Here is a 21,377-nt window from a genome sequence, read left to right as displayed (position 1 = left end):
TCTAAATTGCTCTTAAGTATGCATGTGTATGGCAGGCGGTTTTAGCATAAAATTTGTTGACTGACTAACCTTACTTACTTTCAAAATGTCTAAAAATGTGTTTTAATTTGAAATAATACATTTTGACTATTCTGAATGATAATTTAAGATTTATGCATTTACATTCTGAATAGTAAGAACATGAACTTTGTGAAATCTACAAGGAATTTCCTATTATTCTCTGCCAAATAATGCACTTAAAAACGGCTATAAAGAGTAAAAATACTGCTGTTACCCATTCTAAAGGTGAAAATGGAGGATTTTCAAAAATATTTTATAACTTTTTTTCTTTGAAATTAAAAAATTTTATGTAGATCTGGGACGTTTTGACTAGACAGAATAATTATTCAGAAGGTTAATTCAAAATATATGAATTTCTAATATTAAATTAGAAAAGTAGATATTAAAAATATTTCTAATTTATTTGGATAAGTATTATGGGTTCTCTCCGGGTTCTCCGGCTTCCTCCCACAGTCCAAAAACATGACTGTCAGGTTAATTGGTTTCTCTAAATTCTCCCTAGGTGTGTGTGTGTGTGTGTGTGTGAATGGTTGTGTGTCTCTGTGTTGCCCTGCGACAGACTGGCGACCTGTCCAGGGTGACCCCGTGACCCCGCCTCTCGCCCAGAACGTAGCTGGAGAGGCAGCAGCTCCTCTTGAACCTTTAGTGACCAGGGAGTATGGAATGAATGGATGAATTAAGTATTAAATTACAGTTCTAGTTATCGCTAAGTTAGTTTTGCCAAGTCATTATTTGCTTTCAAAATATCTGCAATGTAATATATTTCAAATTAAAATGTATTCATTAGTTGAAGGTTCTATGTCACCTGTCAAAAAATACTTTTAAGGTAACTTTATTTAGAATTATAGTCAGAACAAAAGGTGACATTTTTCAAATTTGGGATTAGTTATAATTTAATGTCTCAGTCAGTAAACAATCTTGAATTAAAGCCTCCAATCAACTTTATGCTAAATCTGTGATCATTTAGTCATAATGCAATTAGAGAGATTTTAATTTACTAATATATAAATAAACCGATTTCAGATGTCTAGAATAAGTGTGGTGAAGCTGATTTTATGTTAAAACGGCCTGCCGTAGTGTGTTCATGGTTGACTCCGTGGTGTAAATAGGTTCAGAAAATGGATGAATGCATTTATAGATGTTTTTATATGACTCAGTTTCTTGGAGAGATTTATTCATGTAGTTTAAATAGAAAATGTATTGAAAAAGAAGCTAAAAGTAGTTTTTTTTCCCGGGTTTCTTTCCCTACCGTGCTGCGTTCAGGCGTCGTCTGGGTGTCGGCTGATGGGAGGCGGTGGCAGCAGATTCAACACTGCCCTTCTTCTGCGAACAGCACTGCCCTGAAACTGAAGCTACTTTACTGCAATGCCATCTGAATTTCATAAATCTGAATGAGATCGGAGAAACGTTTACATTTTAACATCCAATAACCTCCATTTTTGTTTAACTGTTGTGATGTTCAAGTCGTAGCACTGCCCCCTGCTGTTTGTTTTCTCACTTTAACTCTTGACATCAACCAAGTTTTCTGAAAACAGGTCCAGATAGATAAACAGACATAGCATAGATAGAAAAAAACTTGGAGTAATCTTTTAATTTTCTGAGTTTTCTTCTTGTTTCCGTCTTTACGATCTGCTGACCTGCAGCTGGAAACCCGACAAACTTCAGCTGTTTGGTTTTTCTGCATTTTTAGGAAGCTTGCTTCCTCCCATCAGCCGAATCCAGAACAATAAATCTGTTTATCTGTTCTGTTTGACCCCTGACCCTTATGATCACAGTGGGCATGGTCAAGAATCCTCTGACTCTGATTGGTTGCCTGAATTAATTTAAAAACAGACGGACTGATGGAGGGAAATGAATGAACCAATCACAACCCACCATTCTGCCTCTGAGAAAGTCTTCCACTTGGGGATTTTAATCGGACCGTGAGGATTGTAGAGACTTTTCCCAGAGCGCCGGGGAAATTTTAGCATCTTTTTCTGCCACATCAGCTGCTTCAGACCAAACAGGAACTTGTCTTAAGTCACTTTCTGCTCTGAGGCGTCCGGGCTTTCAGGTGACTGCAAAACATCACGGCTCAGAATCTCATTTAATGATGAGCAATTTTTTAAAAATTTTATTAATTTGTTGTTCTGAGCTCATGTCTATAATCTGAGGAAAAAAAATCAGAAAGGAACATTTTGATTTTTTTCAGGTTTTTTTTCTTAAAATCAATTGTAAAAAATTCTAAATTTTAAAATTATAAATAATTACATTAATGAAAGCATAAATCTTTGGCTAATGTTTAGTTTTTCACATTTATGATTAACTTTTCTTTTAGGTTTTAAATTTTATTAATTTGTTCTTCCAGGACTTTTCTTCAAAAAGAAAAATTCATATTTTTTTCCTTAACAATAATAGTAAATAATCAAATTAATGACACACATGAGAACATTCATCTCAGTTATAAATATTTAGCTTTTCTTATGACTTTAGTAACTTTTGTTTTAAGTGTAAAAACTTTTGCACGTTTTATGTTTAATCCCGCTGGTATTTTTGGTTTTTAATTTTAATCCATATTAGAAGATTTGACATTAGTTTGTTGTATTGTCAGAAAACACAAATCACCTCACAGTGAACACTTATTATTCCGATGGTCATCCTGTCACCTGAAGGCATCGCCGCGACAGAGCAGAGACTCTGCAGTGAAAGTCTGTAATCCCTGAAGCTGTTCAGTTCTGAAACTGTAGGGGGCGCTGGAATCAGTGATGAAATGTGGGAATCTGTTTGAGGACGTTTTTTGTGTTTACTGATGTTTGCACCGTCATATAAACGCATCATGTATTAGAAAAACTCATCGCAAATACGCAGCAGGATGAAAAATAAAAAAAGAACGACAGAAGATTGTCAGTGTCTGTCTTGTGTGTTTTTTTAATTTGCAGTCCAGTGGGTTTGAAACGTTAAATCTGGTTAGTGTCGCCTCCTGGTGGCAGAAACATGGAACTTCAATTTGAACAGAACAGAATGCACAGGGCGCATTAACATTTTTACATTATTTTAGCTCCAAACACAATTACTCTGATTCATAATCTTGATATTATCAATGGTTACAAGAGTCTTCATAAATATTTTATATACATAGAGATTCAATCCCTCATCCTGCAGATGTGCACAATAACCTTTGACCTCATTTGGTCATTTCATTAATGAGGCAAAGTCATGTGAAAATGTTAGTGTGAACAAATCTGGGAGGAAATTCTCCCAGTTCCACCAGACCAAGAACTACACTGTGGCCCTGTCCTACAGTAGATTCAGGCGTGGTTCATCCTGCAGTCGTCATTCAGTGCATAGGCCACACTATGTATAAAGGATCACCTTTTGGGAGGTAACATAGGGGAGGGTTTCAACTGTGGGATGTAGAAGACATCATTTTGAGGTTCCTTCAGGTCTGGAAGATCTAAAATATCTGATCGTTTTCAGCTGTGTGGGAACAGCAGGGCTTAAAAACAAACAGCACAGAGCACAGTGCTGTCTGTCTCATTCACTCCTCTTATGGTCAAAATATGGATGAAGGGATACAATTTTCTTTATACATCAGTAGAAGACACCTGAAAGAACATATGTTCAAAATATTTGTTTCTTAAAGTATTTTACTGACAGGTTTGTGACAGACATTGACCTCCAGGGTCACAGGCAGGAAGTAAAGAGCTCTGGTCATGTGACCTTTCACACCAGAAACATGACATTGATATTGCTTAGAGTAGACACACTATTGTTTTATTTTAAAACTTCAATCAGCTGCTAAAAGTCAAAATTATCCTTTTAGAGCTTCTAGAAGTTAGAGAAAATGTCTGGCAACAATTGTTGCTGGTGGGATTAAACGGGTTAAATGGGTCAGTTTCTTTAATTTCACTTCCATTCACAATAAATAATCAGGTGTGCAAAGAGGACCATCAGATCTAACCTTCCCTCCAACCAGGTCAAAGGTCAGGAAAAAGGCAGCTAACATATGTGCAGATCACACAGATGCTGGACATGAACTGACTAGACTGAGACCCAGGCTGTTTCTTTGACACAGTGAACACAGAGTAGTCAGTTACTCTGCTGTGAAACAAAATTAGCATTTGCACCATTACAAGGTCCTTTGTTTATCCTTTACTTTAAAATGAAGTTTCCTCCTACACATACATTATGTTCCTTTTATGTTTTACTTTATTTCCTCTCTTGTGAGGCTGTTAAAGCAAGATTCCCATAAATACAAAGCTGTTCTTCTTTCAACAAAATGAGCAAATATATTTTTACTTTTTGTGATGTTTGGATGTGATTAAGCTGGAAGAGATTTATTTATTATTCTTTTCTTTTTTTGTTGTTACTTTTATGTTTGACAGGTTGAGTTGTGAGTTAAAAGCTCGTCGAGTTTCGGCTGGAAAACCACTCAGCCGGTTTCCACTTCGCAGAACGCTTTGTTAAATGTTCTGGTGTCCTAAAAGCCGAGCGGCTTCATCCAAGTTTGATGAGGAAAGACAGGAAAACACGAGTCACTGCAGCTGAGCGAGTCTGAAGCCTTCAGACTGTTAAAAAATATTTTTTAACCCTGAGGTTCCCAAACGGCCTCAAAATATGTAAAGAAAGAACAGTCATAAATATTGCGTTTATTTCATTTTATTTTATTAATTTGACTGGCAACCAGTCAGAAAATAAGCACCAGAAAAAAGTTTTAAATCATTTATTTTATTTTAGATTCTATATTTTTTTTTTAAATATTGAAAAACCAAAAACAAAAATTGCGATGAAAATGTTCTTATTAAAAAGTTTATGGGATTGAATTTTATTTTTATTTTTGCTTTTGTTCAAATTTTTCCTCCAACTTCCTGGTTTCCCCACGACGTCCACTGGTGGTCCCTCGATGGGCCGCGGCCCCCGATTTGGAAAACACAGATTTTTCCTGTCAATGGAGAATAAATGGGTTTAGTTTTTTAAAGTCATATTTTCACCATGTTCATTCATAAATATCACAGTTTCAAACTAATTACTTAGTTTGTTGAATGGGATCAACTCACTCTGGGTTTGAATGATTAAAAATGATAAAAGTGAAATTTATCATAAATTAAAGCTTTTTATTTCTGACATTTTCCTGATTATTTATGATTTTTCTCGAACCAGAAAACCTTCAACGTGATAGTTGATTCAACAGAAACCAAACAGAACAGATGACAGAACAAACCTTTGTTCCTGTGCTCGTTTTCTACTTTTATCCAGCAGTGAAAGTATTCACGGCCTCCTGTCGTTACACCATAGGAACAGCAGGGGGCGACATCCCACTAGAACTGAGAGCAGGAAGCCGCGATCAGCAGCAGCTTCTCTGATTTTCATCAAAAAGCTGTTCATCTTTCCAGTTTCAGCTCAACAGCCGGAAGGAGCTGCATCTGATTGAAAAGCTGCTAATTTACCTGAAAGTTAGTCGGAAGGAAAACTGTAAATGTCAGGTTCTTCCTGCTTCTCCTTTCATTTAACGTAATAGATTTATTTTTACTTCACAGTTCAGTGTGAAACTTGAAGTAATGACACTAATTTTAGTGTCATTAAAAACACAATAAGACCAACTGTTTCCGGTTTTACCTGCAGACTTCCGCCTCCAAGCACTCACCTGAGAATCTGTTCAGGTCTGGAGAATAAACGCACTGAAAACAACTCAAGATCCGACCTAATATTTCAGATCAGTTTCTAGTGCCAACATCTTAGTACCATGTTTCCTAAGGTGGGGGCCGCGGCCCCATCAAAGGACCTGTAAAAACCTTAAGAACATAAAATAAAATCTGATTCAAATAATATGAAATAGGACATGAGTCCTAGTAATAAAAAGGGGGATTGTGATTAAAAACAGTATCTGGTAATAAAGTTATAATATATCATCTGTCATGAGTTGATGGTGAAGCAGAAGCAGCAACAGGGTGAGATGAATAAGAGGATTTAATGATGAAAAAAGTCCAGAAACACAAAGGAGAGAATACAGAAGCTGTCAGACAGAGAGAAAAGGTTCTGGACCAACATGACGAGGAACACAGAACACGGAACACGGAACACGGAACACAGAACACGGAACACGGAACACGGGGGGTCAAAAACACAATCAAGAAACACCTGGGAGCAAATCAGGGGAGACAGAATCAGTTTTATAATCAGATCAAATCTGATTATAAAACTGATTTACAAACACATAACTAATAGTTATCTAAAATCAAACGTAGAGGTTACATTTATCCTAAATCAATGTAATAATTATTGAATAGTGAATAAAAAATATTCTAAAAGTTGAATATTTTGCAGCATTAAAAAAGTTTGGGAACTTCTGAGTTAATCCACTTAAAATAAAAATAAAACTTTTCATCAAGGCAGAAACTTGTTTTGCGTTAATTATTAATTATTATTCATGCAGAGATTCCGTCAGGGGAACTAAAACGTTTTTAAATTAATAATTTAAACTTGAAACAAACTAAATCTTGCTGAAAAGTTTCTTGTTTTTTCTTCTATGAGATATTTTTTATTATAAGATGTCAGTTTGGGTCCCTGCAGGACAGTGTAACTGAATGAGGTTCGGATGGACCCGGGCGGGAGTTTTTCCCGCGGATTTGCGGCTCTCTCTCCTCTACGTCACATTTCTCTGAACCGAAGAGTTCGGTTGATTCCCACTCAGGTTGGGTTCGGACTGAAACCTTGGACTCGGGTCAGTTTGTTGGGAAATCGTATGACGTCATAATGACCTCATAGAGGGGGAGGAGCGCAGATCGGAATCAACTTCTACTTCCTACTTCACAAACACACCAACTCCGCTCTGCGCGGCTCAGCCACCTTCCTGAGCGTGTCACGCACTTTTCTCAGGTTCCAAGTCCCGCAAAGTCCGATTCGATTCGGTTCCGTCCCGCTCCTTCCTGTTCGGACCGAACCGTTAACTGGACCAGTGGGTCCAGTTAACGGGTTGGGCGGGTTTAATTAGAGAAGTAAGAGTGGAATGGTTCTGATTTGGGATCGTTAATCAGCGGGACACTTTGGAGGAGTTCCCGGACCACCCAGACGGTACCGGACCGCCTCGGTGCTGCAGATTTACGGCCGGACCGGAACTCTGACGGGTCGTTGATCATCAGCTGCCCGAATCGGAGCTGCTCCTCTCCCAATCCCGGTCCAGATCCTGGTTCTGTAGCCTTTCCAGGTTCGGAACAGTCCCGAAAGGCTCGTCCGGACCGGATCCAACTGTCCCGGCGCCCCCCGACCTGCAGCCAATGTAAGTCACCGCCTGTCGGAGTGTTTTCTCTAAATCTGCAGTTTTTCAAATGAAGTCTGGTACTGTCGACCGTTACGCTTTACCTCTTACGCTTTTCCGATAATAAAAAGTACTTTGCGTTCTTTGACTCATTAAAACTCTATCAAAATCAGACCACCAGTCCGATGACTGATGTTCTACTGCAGTTCTGACCCATTACAGAGCTCTGCTCGCTCTCATATCTGGTCGGAGATCCACTGAGCGGACCTCCTTTAAAAATCCCCAAATTTATGTATTAAGATCCATTTTATCCCATAACCAGTGTTTGAAAGTAGAACTGTACTCTTGAATTATAGTTTCCAATTAAATTTAACGTTTCGTCATCCATAAAACACCAAACTGGATGCACTCATCATTTTAGTTGAAGATTTCACTGCACGTTTCAGTCAAAATTTATGATGAAAGTTTACATTTGAGCCAAAAATGTGTATTATTTCTGAAACTGAGACTCTTAACTTCAGCAGCAGAAGAAGGCGGCTCTGAATAATTAATCTGAGGAGCAGTTTTATCTGTTTGTGCTGCTCATCGATCGGCTCTCATAATCAGATTATGGTGACTCTGGTCAGTTTGGGGATTCTGCAGAGATCAGCAGAAAGAGCTGCAGCCTCCTCATCTTCATCACTGTCATCCTCATCATCAAATGCGGAAACGCTTCATGAAGCAGCAGGACGATTTTATTTCCTCCACCTTTAATCCTCTCCTTTAATAAACACAAGAACCTGGAAAATGGTTGGAGGAAGTTTCACTGCAGTGATAAACTTCCCAGAATTCCCATTAACACACACACACACACACACACACACACACAGAGGCAGGAAGGTGTTCCAGCGTTGGTTTTATTGAGCTCCTCCTGGCAGGAGGTGTGTGTGTGATGGATGGTGTTGTTGGGCGGCTCTGGTTCTGTATGTCCCTCCAGGGATCCCCTCACTCCGCCTGATCATCCTCCGTGACACATTAGCCTCCGTCTGTCTCCTCCGCCCGTCCTCCATCTTCCCCGACAGCTTTCAGCTTCACAAACGTCCGACTGACGGCGGGAAAATCCTCTTTTCTTGGAGTTCTGGAGTCAGAAACGGGTTTAATTCTGGAGGAATTAGCCAGCAGCGAGTACCGCTCCCTCCAGGTCAAAGGTCAGGCTCTACCTGCCTGCCTACTGGGTAGATACGAATGGATCCGAAATACAGCAGGCATATTTGAGCTACATTAGCTAGCATGTGCTACGTTCAGTAAAGAGTGGGCATTTATCGTATCGTATCGTTTATCGTTAATCGTGATTAATTTTGATTTTCACAATAAATTTTAATTATTGACGGTCGGCTCCTGGATCCGGTTTAGACCAGATAAAAACCTGGAAGTTACTAACGAGGCTCTTCTTCTTCTCCGCAGGGCGTCCTTCATCCTCCTCTTCCTCCTGGCTGTGATGGGCGGAGCCGTCAGCCAATCCAATGACTCCACAGGTGGGTGGCGGGTCGGGGGCGGGTCGGGGCCGGTCCGGTGGGCGGTCGGGAGGCGGAGTCAACGGTCCGAGTCGGTTCTGAACTGCAGAGTTTCTCCTCAAACCGTTTCTGCTTCCAGATGAAACGTTTGAAGTTTTTCTGCAGATTATTTAATCTGATGACGTTAACGAGGAGCCGAGCGTCTCCATGGCAACGGCTCATGAATGTCTGGGGGAGGGGGTGATGGATGGAGCTGCTGGGATGATGGAGGAAAACCGCATGGGATTCTGGGAAAACGGGCCGCTCATGCTGAGCAGCGCTGCTGAGTCCGGGTCGGGTTCTGGAAGCAGAACCAGAACCGGACTGGGCGTCGCTTCCAGACAGCCGGTTCCGCCTGCAGACCCGATCAATAACAAAATAATAACAACTTCTCACTAATAACTACAGGAAATCTGCTTCCACTTTTAAAACCACTTTTAGGTTTTAATGTGAAGAAAAAAACTTTTTAAAATCAGAACAGATGCATTTTGTTTTTGATGCTGAAATTTGCACATAATTTCCATCTGAATAACAAGAAAATGGATTTAAATAAAACTGACCTGAAGTTTCATTCTGCCCTGGAAATTAAATGTAATTATTCCACAAAAAAGAACAAAATCTGCATTTTCTTATTAAAAGTGTTCAGAGCTTCAGTTGAGGGTCTGGAGCCACAACTGGCAGACGCCTCATTTCTGTTTGAAAGGCTGAAATATTTCCTGAGGAAACTCATTTCCACCTGGATGAAGATAAAATTCCTCACATTCATCTGAGTTCTGCTGAACAGAACCAGCTGGAGAAACACTTCCTGTTTCCTGATGAGGTCAGAGTCTGAAACATGGATGGACGGACGGACGGATGGACAGACGGACGGATGGATGGATGGATGGATGGATGGATGGATGGATGGACAGACAGACAGACGGACGGATGGACGGACGTCTCCCTGCAGCAGCAGGATGTGGACACATGGAGGGTTTACAGAAAGACGAATCCTCCGGCAGGGAGAAGCTGACAGGTCAATTACCGACACGCGGCGTTCTGCTCTGCTCAGAGACGATCCATTAATCCAGAACTCGGCGTTCAGATCCAGGAGCCGCCGGGCCGAACCGGGTTCTTCCTGAGCCGGAAGATAAATATGTTCTAATTTCCCTATCAGCCTAAAGTTGCTCTTTGTGTATTTTTATTATATTGTTTAAAGTTTTTATGCTCCAATATGTTGAAACAAACAAAAGTGATCAACTTGTGATCTACTGTTTGTTAGAACAGCTGGAGCATCTGGAGCTGTTTGGTGTTTCCAAACAGCAGCCAACAGTCTCCTCTTCCTCCGTTTGATCCTCCTCATCTTCATTTCTGCTGGTTATTTCTTCTCTACTTTTAGTTTCAAATTGAAGGAGCTAAAAGCTTCGTAGCGCCTAGCATGCAGCATTTTCCCAGGATCCATCTTAACAACATGGCGGCGGCTGAGGGACAATATTTCATTTCAGTTTTTCAAAACTATTATTCCTTCTGAAATAAAGACTATTGTTCAGACTAATCATGGAGACAGTTCAGATTTTTTTGTTTGGAGTTCTGGTCCTTGACGGTCCAGTCAAAGTTTGAGTTTTTGTCTGCGGTCACATTGAGGCGTTTCCATGGCGATGGACCTTTAACGGTTTCCTGTCCGTCTCATCATCCTGCTGCAGTCCAATTAAACGTCCCCTGATGAATGGGGATCATCTGCGGTCCGACCGGACCCGGCTGACTGATCAACCCCATCTTTGGGTCGGGGACGGAACCATCAATCAGAAAATCAATCAGACGAAATGAGTCGACGCTAATTTAGATGATTGATGGCCGGTGTGAATTCCCAGAGCGACAGTTTGCAGAATCTCGGTTTAAAGCTCCGGCGGTGAAGCGGCTTCATCCTATTATGGGATGTGATTTCTAATAAATGATCCGGTTCTGATCGGGTTGAGGTTTTGCCGCCATTTTTGTATCTGCAGTTCGACTCTATGCAGACGACGCCTTTCTGTTTGCTGAAGATACAAACTGATTATTTCCTCTTACAGGCAATAAAAGCTGAATGTTTCCTCAGCTTTGGGGGTAAAAACGGGTCCAGACCTTTTGGGTCGACCCGGGTTCTGAACCTCAGAGATTTTTCATACCTTACATTCATTCTGAGTATTAATAAAAAGCATCTGGAGCAGCAGAACTTCCAGGATGACGGTTCGGATCGGAAAACTCTGGTCAGGTTTCATGAACCTTTGACCTCCTGCTGACCAATCGGGTCGGTTCTGTGAAGGAATTTAATGGATCCGCCAGCTGATGGACAGCAGTCTGGTTAACGAGGCCCGGATACTGACTAAACTCTGTTGGATTGGAACGTTAAAGCTCCACCTCTGGAGCGGATCCGGATCCATCAGAACCAGAACCAGCAGCAGGGTTTGGGTTGTAGAGCTGGTTCCCTCACAGTATTTGGGTCCAGTTCTCTATGGCACTCATCGACTGTTTGATAGGAACTCCTGGTGAAGGTCAGGGGTCGCTGACCTCTGACCTCTGACTGAATAAAGACTTTTAGATCCAGATAATGTTATCAATAATAATAATGAACGTAACACAAAACTCTGAATGGAACCTGATTTGGGCCGTCCGTCCGTCTGTCCGTCCCAGCGCCTCTCCAGAACCAGCAGCAGTTCTGCTGGTTCCGGTCCAGTGAAACAGAACCGGTGTAGAACTGAGCTGTTTTAATCAGAAGAGACTGAATGTCCATCTTGTCCTGGAAACACTGGAGTCCCTCAGGACAGACGGACGGTCTGATAATCGGATCAGGTGGACGGAGGGAGGCGTAGTCATCAATATCTAACTGATGTAAAAGCTGCTCTCTGAACATTAAATGGATTTCAGTTGAATCTCATTAAGAGGCGTAACCATGACGACGGGTGCTGTCCTGAAACCGTCGGCTCTTTGGTTCTGATCCGAACATCAGCTTGTTGTTCTGCAGGCGGTTCTGTTCCGGCCCAGAAGCCCAGTTAGGCTCCTCTTTTGAGTTTAAGGAGTTAAAGTTTTTCTGACGGCTGATTGGTTGATTCACCCAGAGCTGCGATCTGATTGGACGCAGGATTTCAAATATTTAAATAAAGTTTTGAGTCTAAACTTTGTCTTCCTGCCTGTGCAGAACCGATGTGCTACGACTGGGGCGAGTCCAGCCAGGCGGCGGTTCTGGTTCTGGACGGGGAGGCCGGCTGGGTCTCCTGCCCGCTCTTCTCTCACCCGGCCGTCTACAACTACACCACGGCCCAGAGCGCCGGACACGACCTGGTCTGGTACCGCCTGCTGGACGGCCACGACCTGGAGCAGCCCATCCCCTACAGGTAACCATGGAAACCGCCGTCCCGCCAGGGGTCGCTGTGACCGGGTCGGTTCTGATTCTGGTTCTGATTGTCGCTTGCAGCGCGCGGGTCAGCAGAGAGCGGGAACGGCTGTGGCTGCAGCCGGCCGTCGCTGACGACACGGGGCAGTACATCTGCATGCTGCGGTGAGTCCCGTTTCCACGGAAACGGACCGGTTCCGGTCGGCAGAACCTACCTCTGCTTTCTCACATGGTTTCCCTCTCAGCTACAAACTGGAAGCAGCAGAGAAACGAGGAAAAGAGTCAAAGTGGAAACAAAGAGACCCAGAAAAACCCACAAAACAAAGTTCTGCCGGGTTTCTGGGTCACGACCCGGTTCTGGTTCCTGGCAGCTCAGAAAACCACCAGACGGTTCGGCTTCCTGTTCACCTTTCCATTTAGCGTGTTTGCTTTGAAAACATTAGTTTATTAATTCCTCCAGATAAATTTAAAGCATTAATTCACTCAGCTGTTTTATAAACATTTTATACATTTTTGTTCTTTTTCATATAAACCTGCTTTTTGTTTTATTCACAGACAAAAACACAAAATATGGTGAAGCTAGATCAATAACTGACTAGATCAATAACTGACTAGATCAATAACTGATTGATTAGATCAATACCTGATTGATTAGATCAATACCTGATTGATTAGATCAATACCTGATTGATTAGATCAATAACTGATTGATTAGATCAATACCTGATTGATTAGATCAATAACTGATTAGATCAATAACTGACTAGATCAATAACTGACTAGATTAATAACTGATTGATTAGATCAATACCTGATTGATTAGATCAATACCTGATTGACTAGATCAATAACTGATTGATTAGATCAGTTATCGATCGATATCGATCGTTCATCGCTGCTCTAGCTGAAGCTAACGTTACCGACCGATGATGACGAAATGAAAACCGTTTCCTGTTTGGATGAACGTGCCGGTTCTGCTCCGCCTGCAGCAACAAGTCGTCCTGCAGCAGGATCGCCGTGCGTCTCCAGGTGCTGCGGCGGGACCAGGCGGTCCGATCCGCCGGATGTCCGCAGGTTGCCATGGTATCGACTGAGGTGCTGATCGGCTTCCAGCAGGGGAAGACGCTGACCTGTCCGAACCTGCAGGACGCCTCCAAGATGGCCGACAGCAACCCGACGGTCAACTGGACCTACATGAACCAAGACATGTCGGTAAGGCGGCGGCCCGTAACCGTTTGGGTCAGAATCATCTGGGTTGGCCTCTAAACGCCGCCATCTTGTCTCCCAGAGGTGTGAACCGTACCCGTTCTGGGACGTTCACCGGGAGCAGGTCGGAACCGGACTCCAGATCCACACCATGGTGGCCCCCTATGAGGGCCTGTACATCTGTACGGTCCGGTACCGGCGGAGAGGCGGGACGCTGAGCTTCACCAGGACCATCAAAGTCTCAGGGATCTGTGAGTCCAAACCGCCTCCAGAGGTCCGGGCGGTACCGGGCGGTACCGGGCGGTACCACCCAGGTAAACTCTGCTGTCTTCTGCCTGCAGATCCCACCACTTTGCCCAAAGACCCGATCATCCTGCACCCAACCAACGGCAAGGTCTTCCCGGTCAGAACCAGTAAGTAGCTACTGGACCGGACCGGATCAGCAGAACACGGGTCTAGATCTGAAAGCCAGATCGGTCACTCATAAAGCTTTTCAGCTTGGGGTGTAATACAGTTTTATGGAGCTACATTGGAGCCATAAATATTGTTCAATAATTTATTTTTTTTGCTGAAAAATCTTTTCAGGTTCTGTTGAACAAAACTTTTTTTGCCAATTTAGCTCCATATAGACCAGATATTTTCAGTGAGTTTGTTTTTTAAGGGCATTTCTATTTTTTTTTTTTTTTTTTTCCCCCACCAGGGGGTCCTTTTTGTGGCTCTAGTGTCCCTTTTTTCATAGTAGGCTGACAGGAAAGAGGGAAGGAGAGGGGGGAAGACATGCGGCAAATGTCGTCGGGTCCTGGAATCGAACCCGCGACGGCGGCGTCGAGGACTGAGGGCCTCCAAACGTGGGGCGCGCTGACCTCTACGCCCCAAGGGCATTTCTATTTTGAAGGGAACAATTACAAGACTATTAGAATAAGAATCATTTAGTTAAAATGTTCATTTGAGCCCAAAGAACATCAGCAGAACCCGATCCGATGTTCATACGGCGCCGCCGTTCCGCAGCAGAACCTGTACTGCTGACGTTTGATCCTGATCAGGAATTCAAGGCTTAGAAAAGGATTTTCAGGAAGAAGGAATAAAACCTAAACTGTTTGTTTAGTTGATCCAGTAAATCTGGAGTTCTGTGCTGCGTTCAGGGTCACGTGTTTTCCAGAGCACTGAGGCAGGGCAGGCTGCTCCGGTTCTGATTCTGGTTTCTGTTTCCTGTCAGACTCAGACGTCCATCTGACCTGCCAAGGCCAGCTTCCTTTCATCATTGACAAACCTGAACGGGAGATTTGGTGGACGGTGGATGGGAAGAGGGTGGAGCAGCTGAACGACGGCCGCTTCACCCAAACCAACAGGTAGAGACGACCAAACCAGTTAACCGACTGGTTCACGACCAAACCAGTAAACCGACTGGTTCACGACCAAACCAGTGAACTGACTGGTTCACAAGTAGAACGTGGGTTCCATTGGAAACAGGTTTCCTCTGGTCTGACTGTGTTTGTGTCTGAATCGTCTTGCAGCACAATAGACGACCACCGTGACCTGACGGCGACGACCATCCTGAAGATCACAGACGTTCAGTCTGAAGACCTGCAGCGAAACTTCAGCTGCTCAGTGAGAAACGCGCGCGGCTCCATGTCCCGCTGGGTCCAGCTGGAGGAAGAGGGTGAGGAAGACTGTGGGTTGAACCCGGGCCGAAGCTCTGTGGGTTCTAACCTGCAGCCGTTTTGTTTCCAGTCTCGCTGCCCTCCGTGGAGCTGGGCTGCGGCCTCGGCGTCACGCTGGTCCTCATGCTGCTGCTGTTCGTGGTTTATCACGTCTTCTGGCTGGAGCTGCTGCTGCTGTACCGCTCCTGGTTCGGCACCGACGAGCGGCACACAGGTAGGCTCCCCAACTCGGCCCCTCCAGAACACGGGACACTTCAGTTTGGCTTCAAGCATCCCAGCTTCAGTCGGTCCGACTTGCTGCCTTTCGGGGGTTGGGGGGTTTAGGGCTCTGAGCTTTTAGTGTATTAAACCGTTCATAAAACGTCCAACACCCAGACGTGTTTTATAGCAAAGCTCTTAAATCTGAGCGCCACCTGCTCTGCTGCCAGTTAAATCTACAAAGTGAAACTGTAAACGTCTTCCTGCGACTCGGGTTCAAACTGCAGATTCTTAAGAACAGAGAAATAAACAGCAGCTGCACCAAAATGTCAAATCGATCTGATATCATGGGGGATTTTCTGCTTCTTCTCAGCCAGAGCTGGTTTCACAAAACATGTTGAGTCGAGATCTCAAAATCAGTAGAGAAGGAAAATTATCTGGTTTTTTTTGCGACATAAAGATAAAACCCCAAACATCATGTTTACTTTAACTTATGAATTTCTATTAAATTTTGTTCTTTAAAAGTGGAAAATAATTTATTTTAATTATTGGAAAAGTTTGTAGGTTCCAGTTTTTAGCTTTAAGCTAAAACTTGTTTATTTAACGCATCATAATTTCTCCTCAACAGATTCTAATAAATTATAACCAATTATTTCAGTTGTTCCATATAATTTCTTAATAAAAAGTTTAATAGAAGTTAATCACACCTCGATGTTCCAAATCACAGCAAAACGTTCTTTAGCCTAGCGTAGCCTAGCCTAGCTTAGCTTAGCTGAGTTTAGTTTTGTACAGTTTACCATAAGTTCAGAATGATCGTAATTTAACTGGTTTTAACTTAGTTTATATTATGTTGAATGATCTCACCTCACAGTAGTTTAGCATAGCTGGTATTAGTTCATTATATATTATATTAGTTTGGTTTAGCTTAGCTTTCCTCGAATCAGCTAATCATATTTAGTTAAAGGTAGTTTAACTTACTTTTGCTCGATTTATCTTATTTTGGTTTAGGTTACTTTATCTTTAACATTTTAGCTTACCTTGGTAGTCTGTGTTAGCTTAGCATACTTAGCTTAGTTAGTTTATTTTGCCTGAGATTAACATAGTTTACTGTTTACTGATTAGGCTAAACGCTGGTTCAGCTTTCCTTACTTTAACTTAACCTGCCGTTAATCCTGACTGAACTTTTCTTAGGTTCATAATCTTGGTGAAGTTTTTGTTGTTTAGCTTTACTTTCATTTTCTGACCTGAAAAGTAAAAAAATACTCAACCAGTTTGTCTTATTTGGAAGATTGAAGGAAAAAGCCTCCTGTCTGTAAAACAAAATGGCAGCATGAGTTCAGTCACAGATGGCCGGAAGTAAAACTGTCTGAGAACCCGAAGCAGAACTTTGTACTTTGTTTGAGCCGTCACGGTGAAAACCGTGTAACGGTTTTGACATATCTGAGGAAATGACGCAGCGCTCTGAGGAACACTGACCTCAGATCAGATTAAACCACTTCCTGCCGATGAACGTTTGCAGATTTTTCCCCTGCTGGTGTTTCAGACGATAAGGAGTTTGACGTCTACATCTCTTACGCGCGGAACGGCGAGGAGGAGCAGTTCGTCCTGTCGACGCTGCGCAGCGTCCTGGAGAACGAGCTCGGCTACTCCGTCTGCATCTTCGACCGGGACAGTCTGCCCGGAGGGAGTGAGTTCCTCTAAACCTCCACCCTTCACTCATTCATCACCCCTTCACCCCTTCATCCCTCCATCTTCCGTTGCAGCCATCACAGACGAGACGCTGAGCTTCGTGGCTCGCAGCCGGCGCCTCCTGGTGGTGGTCAGCCCCGGCTACGCCGCGCAGGGCTCCCAGGCGCTGCTGGAGCTGAAGGCCGGCATCGACAGCATGGCGCTGGGCGGCCACCTGCGGGTCATCCTGGTCCAGTACCGGCCCGTCCAGAGGCAGAGCCTGGTCCGGGAGCTGCGGCGGGCCCGCGTGGCGCTGGCGCTGGTCCGCTGGAAGGGGGACAAGTCCAAGGAGCTGACGTCCCGCTTCTGGAAGCAGCTGAGGGTGGAGCTTCCTGTGAGGAGAGCCGGCAGGGAGCAGCAGGAGGGAAGCAGCAAGGAGGCGGCGCTGATGAGGCTCCTCAGCCAGAACAGCACCAACTCCCAGACCGGCCTCATCAGCAACACGACCAAAACGCCTCAGAACATCCCCAACTCCGCAGCCTGACCCGGACGGCTCCAAACGAACTGGAGGAGCCAAACCAGTCCAACCAGTCCAACCAGTTCAACCAGTTCAAAGTGAGACGGTCAGACCCTCTCAGAGGAGCGGGTTCTGCTCTGGTACCAGCTGGTTGGTTGGTCCTGGAGAAGAGAACCAATCAGGATGTGCTAACAGAGGCGACAGAAGATTGGACTCATCCAAGGAGAGCCAAGGAAGGTCAAAGGTCAACCATTTCTGCTGAACGTGACGGTGACCTGAGCCAAGAGTCGGGTCCAAACCGGGTCAGACTCACAGGCGCCATTTTTAAAGTTAGCATCGATAATTTAGTTTGAAAAATGGAGATCAGTTTCTAAAGTCATATTTTCATTTCACCATGTTGTTCATTCATTTTTAAATGTCACAAATTCAAACAAATATTTAATTATGAAGCTAAACACTTTCCTCAACTAAAGCTGCATAAATCTAGTTAACTAGTTAACTAGTTAACTAACATTCAACCTCAAACTAAAGTTTAGTTTAGTTTGAATGTTCAGTTTGCAGGCTGGTTTTCTTTCATTTCTTTTTATTTTAAGAAAAGTCCACCTACAGGTTAATCAGTAAAAAAATATTTTGGGTTGAAAAAATTCGATGTTGTTTAATACGAGTATTAAACAACATCGAATATTCTGCACTTTGATTTGCTGCATCTGTTTTTTTTATATATTTTCTTTTTGATTAATTAAATAAAATTTATTTCTGCTTTCATTGATCATTTCACTTTTTCTCATTAATGTTTGCTGTTCAAAAATGATTTCATTTAATCTTCATAAATGGATGTTTTGAATAAGAAAGTTAAAGTGATTTTTCTCTTTTTTCCCTTTTGTAAACAGTTTTTTTCTTTTCCGATAAAAATTAATTTTTTTCATTTCAAAGCCTAAGAAAGAAAGTCTTATAAAAAACATTTCTCATTTCTGCTTTAAGTTGTTAGAGGAAATATTTCCTTATTAAAATGTTTTATCCTCCATGTCAAGAAAAAAGGGACAAAAATAGATCTGAATCTAGATTGACCTTAATTTATGACTATTAAAGTCAATAAAAAAATGACGAGTTTTAGGAAAAGGTTTCCTTGAAAAACATTTTGCCTTTAAGGGCCTCCATACCAAACAAACTAAATCAGTGAATTTTTATGTGATAATTTATGTGATAATCAAGCAACTTTGTTACATTCAGTTCTTAAAAAAATCCTGCATATATCAAATATGAATTAGAAGAAATTGACTTCCTGATTTAAAGCCTTGAAATTGGGTCTCTGTCTCTTTAAAAGCTCTTTCTGAAGCTCTGTCTCCCAACATGGCTCCTCTATTAACCCTTTAATGTTTTTATCAGCGTTGCTCTGAGCAGCAGCTGCTATAAAGAGCTCAGCAGCTGTTTGCTAATTGGTGCTGGCTAGTCTGAAGGAGCTGAGTGGAGGAGGAGCTACACCTTGAAGGCGGGGCTAGGTCCACCCATGCATTTTGCAACTGAATGGTTGTCATGGAGATGAAAGGATTTCTCATACATGTATGAAAGAATCAACACTGCAGGTTTGTTTTTGATGAGGAAAAACATTAAAACATGATGCAAAGATCAGAAAGTTAATTTCACTTGATCCTGTCCCTTTAAGAACCAGCAGCTCGCAGCCCTGCAGACTCCCACTAAACAAAACTTAAAGGTGGTCAGTCCTCTGAAAAAAAAACCTCGTTTCTGGTGTGAAGCTGTCCATGTTTGAGTCGCTTCTCCTTTGTCTCAGATCTGTCCGAGTCCATCCTGCTGTCCATGCGGCGCAGCCGGCGCCTCCTCTTCGTCCTCAGTCCCGACTTCCTGGCGGAGAAGAGCTTCAGCCTGCTGGAGTGCCGTTTGGGTCTGTACCTGCAGCGCACCCAGCGGGCCTCCATCCTGGCCGTGGTCCGCCGCTCCGTCAGCAAGCTGCCCTGCGTGGAGGCGGCCCAGCTCCGCCGCGCCGCCATCTGCACCGCCACCTGGCGGGGGCGCCGCTCCGAACCACGGCGCTCTCGGTTCTGGCTGCGGCTGCGCCTGGCGCTGCCGGTCCGGCCGCTCGCTCTGGGCCGGCGGCTCATCGACAGCACGTCATCCCACTCCGACCTGGCGGCGCTGGCTCTGCAGAGAGCTCAACGCATCCGGAACCAGAACCACTGGGACCGGCCCGGGCGGAGCCGCACGGGCCGCAGGGCTTCAGCCAATCACAGAAAGACTCCGTTCAGAGGGAGGGGCGGCGTCAGGAGAGAGGAGGGGCTGCAGCACAGCAGGAGGTGCTCCGGGTGCGCTGGGTTCATTGGTCAGGTAGAGGACAGGCGGGTGGAGATTAGAGGGGAGACCCAGATGCAGCAGGAGCTGCGTAACGGGACCGACACCATCTCAGAAACAGACTCCATCATCCCTGACCCCACCCACAAAGCACACAGCCACGCCCCCTCACCAAACCACGCCCGTGAAATCCATGACCCCGCCTCCTCCTCTGACCCCGCCCTCTCCTGCCATCAGCAGCAAGTGGATACTTCCAGGACTTCAGAGGAAAATGGGTCAGGTGAAAAGGGGGAGGAGCTTATGCTTGAGCTGGCACCAACTGCGCCCCCAACAGAAAAGCCCGCCTAGCCGTTCATTTCTAAATTCTCTGATTGAATCGGTGAACATCTGGACTGATCTGAAGGAGTGTGATTACTTTTTACTGGGCTTAATAGTTCACACTACTCTGGATTTAACAAGGCGCAAATGAAGAAAAGCCGGAACCAGAACTGTTGCTGCAGCATTTTAGATCTCCTGAAGACGTTTTACTGAGTTCTTTCTGCTTCCTGATAGTAAATAATTACTGCATTCCAGCCTTGAAGAAACAATTTTATTGTGTCACTCTGGGACGAAATATTCCTAATTTCAGCAATATTATGGCGGCAATAAGAGAAAGTTGTAGAAAACTGTTTAGTGATTTAAACATTCTGACATTATTAGTGAGTCCTCTTGTCCACCTTTTGTCTCATTTTGGTTTTCATAAACATTTCAGACACAAATCTAAAGCAGATATACTCCTGCATGGATTTAACCAAGATTTTTCTGGAAGCTCTTTCTTTTCATGACGTCAGCGACTGCAGGAATCTGCACAGAAACACGTTTCTATCTGATACGGAGCTAAATTAGGGTCCATAAAGTGTGTTCAATAATAATTATTGGAATCTGAAAAATAGTTTAAAAACTGACAAAAGTTTCAACCTGAAAGATAATTTTGAAACAAAAAATAAAACTGAAAACAGATATTAAGTTTATTCTCAAAACAGAAGAAGCTGAACAATTTCATGATGGAAAAGTTTTGAAACTTAGTGTGAAACTGCTAGATATTTTTGAAACTGATAAAAGTTTTGAAATTGAAAAATTTTATGATTCCATTAAAAGATTTGAATTGGAAAAAATTTATTGAAAAATAATTTTACAGCTGAAAATTGTTTGAAACTGAACAATCATTTTGACACTAGAAAAGTGCAACACAGTTCTTCATATTGGATAATAATTTAGCTCCATACATCAGCAGCTGAACTCAGATCAGCTCAAACTCCTGATGATTCATGAAGACATCAGATTTCTTCTGAGAAGCTGAACTTTATGCAATCTGCTCCTTTTTTCAGCCTGCATGAAAAATATTCAAATAAACTTAAAAAAAATAAATCATGTTTCCACTCAAGTTTTTATTTACTCTTGAATAAAGTGATTAAATTAGCAGCAGCAACTGTAAATCCTTAACAGGTGGTTTATCTAAAGGTGCTGTTATGCTAACATCTGCAGGGGGCGCTGTTGGTTTTTCATTCTGTCCTCTGAGTTGGGATTTCATTTGATTAACAAATATAAATGTTTTCTGATGGGAGAAAATCTTTGAACAACCTGGAATATGAAGAACTTGATGCTACCT

General features: G+C 43.1%; 1 protein-coding gene across 1 annotated transcript; it reads left to right on the top strand.

Moving 5' to 3' along the window:
* The first annotated feature begins 6,833 nt into the window (after positions 1-6,833).
* Positions 6,834-18,194, top strand: LOC122832755 (interleukin-1 receptor accessory protein). The gene is made up of 12 exons (XM_044119813.1): positions 6,834-7,315; positions 8,738-8,808; positions 11,981-12,176; positions 12,257-12,340; positions 13,165-13,387; positions 13,464-13,632; positions 13,723-13,794; positions 14,598-14,730; positions 14,896-15,041; positions 15,113-15,256; positions 16,784-16,927; positions 17,004-18,194. Coding segments are annotated over exons 1-12 (1,833 nt in total). The 5' UTR covers positions 6,834-7,313; the 3' UTR covers positions 17,453-18,194.
* The last annotated feature ends 3,183 nt before the right edge of the window (positions 18,195-21,377 follow it).

Source organism: Gambusia affinis, linkage group LG06 (genome assembly GCF_019740435.1).
Source record: "Gambusia affinis linkage group LG06, SWU_Gaff_1.0, whole genome shotgun sequence".
In the NCBI taxonomy this organism is placed as follows: Eukaryota; Metazoa; Chordata; class Actinopteri; order Cyprinodontiformes; family Poeciliidae; genus Gambusia; species Gambusia affinis.
The sequence above is the reverse complement of the archived record's forward strand: the minus strand, read 5'-3'. Positions and strand labels throughout refer to the sequence as shown.

What these genes read in the sequence shown, in the direction of transcription:
- LOC122832755 (XM_044119813.1), top strand. An exon ending in CCAATCCAATGACTCCACAG is followed by an intron (nt 8,809 to 11,980) that starts GTGGGTGGCGGG and finishes CTGCCTGTGCAG; the next exon opens with AACCGATGTGCTACGACTGG. An exon ending in GAGCAGCCCATCCCCTACAG is followed by an intron (nt 12,177 to 12,256) that starts GTAACCATGGAA and finishes TGTCGCTTGCAG; the next exon opens with CGCGCGGGTCAGCAGAGAGC.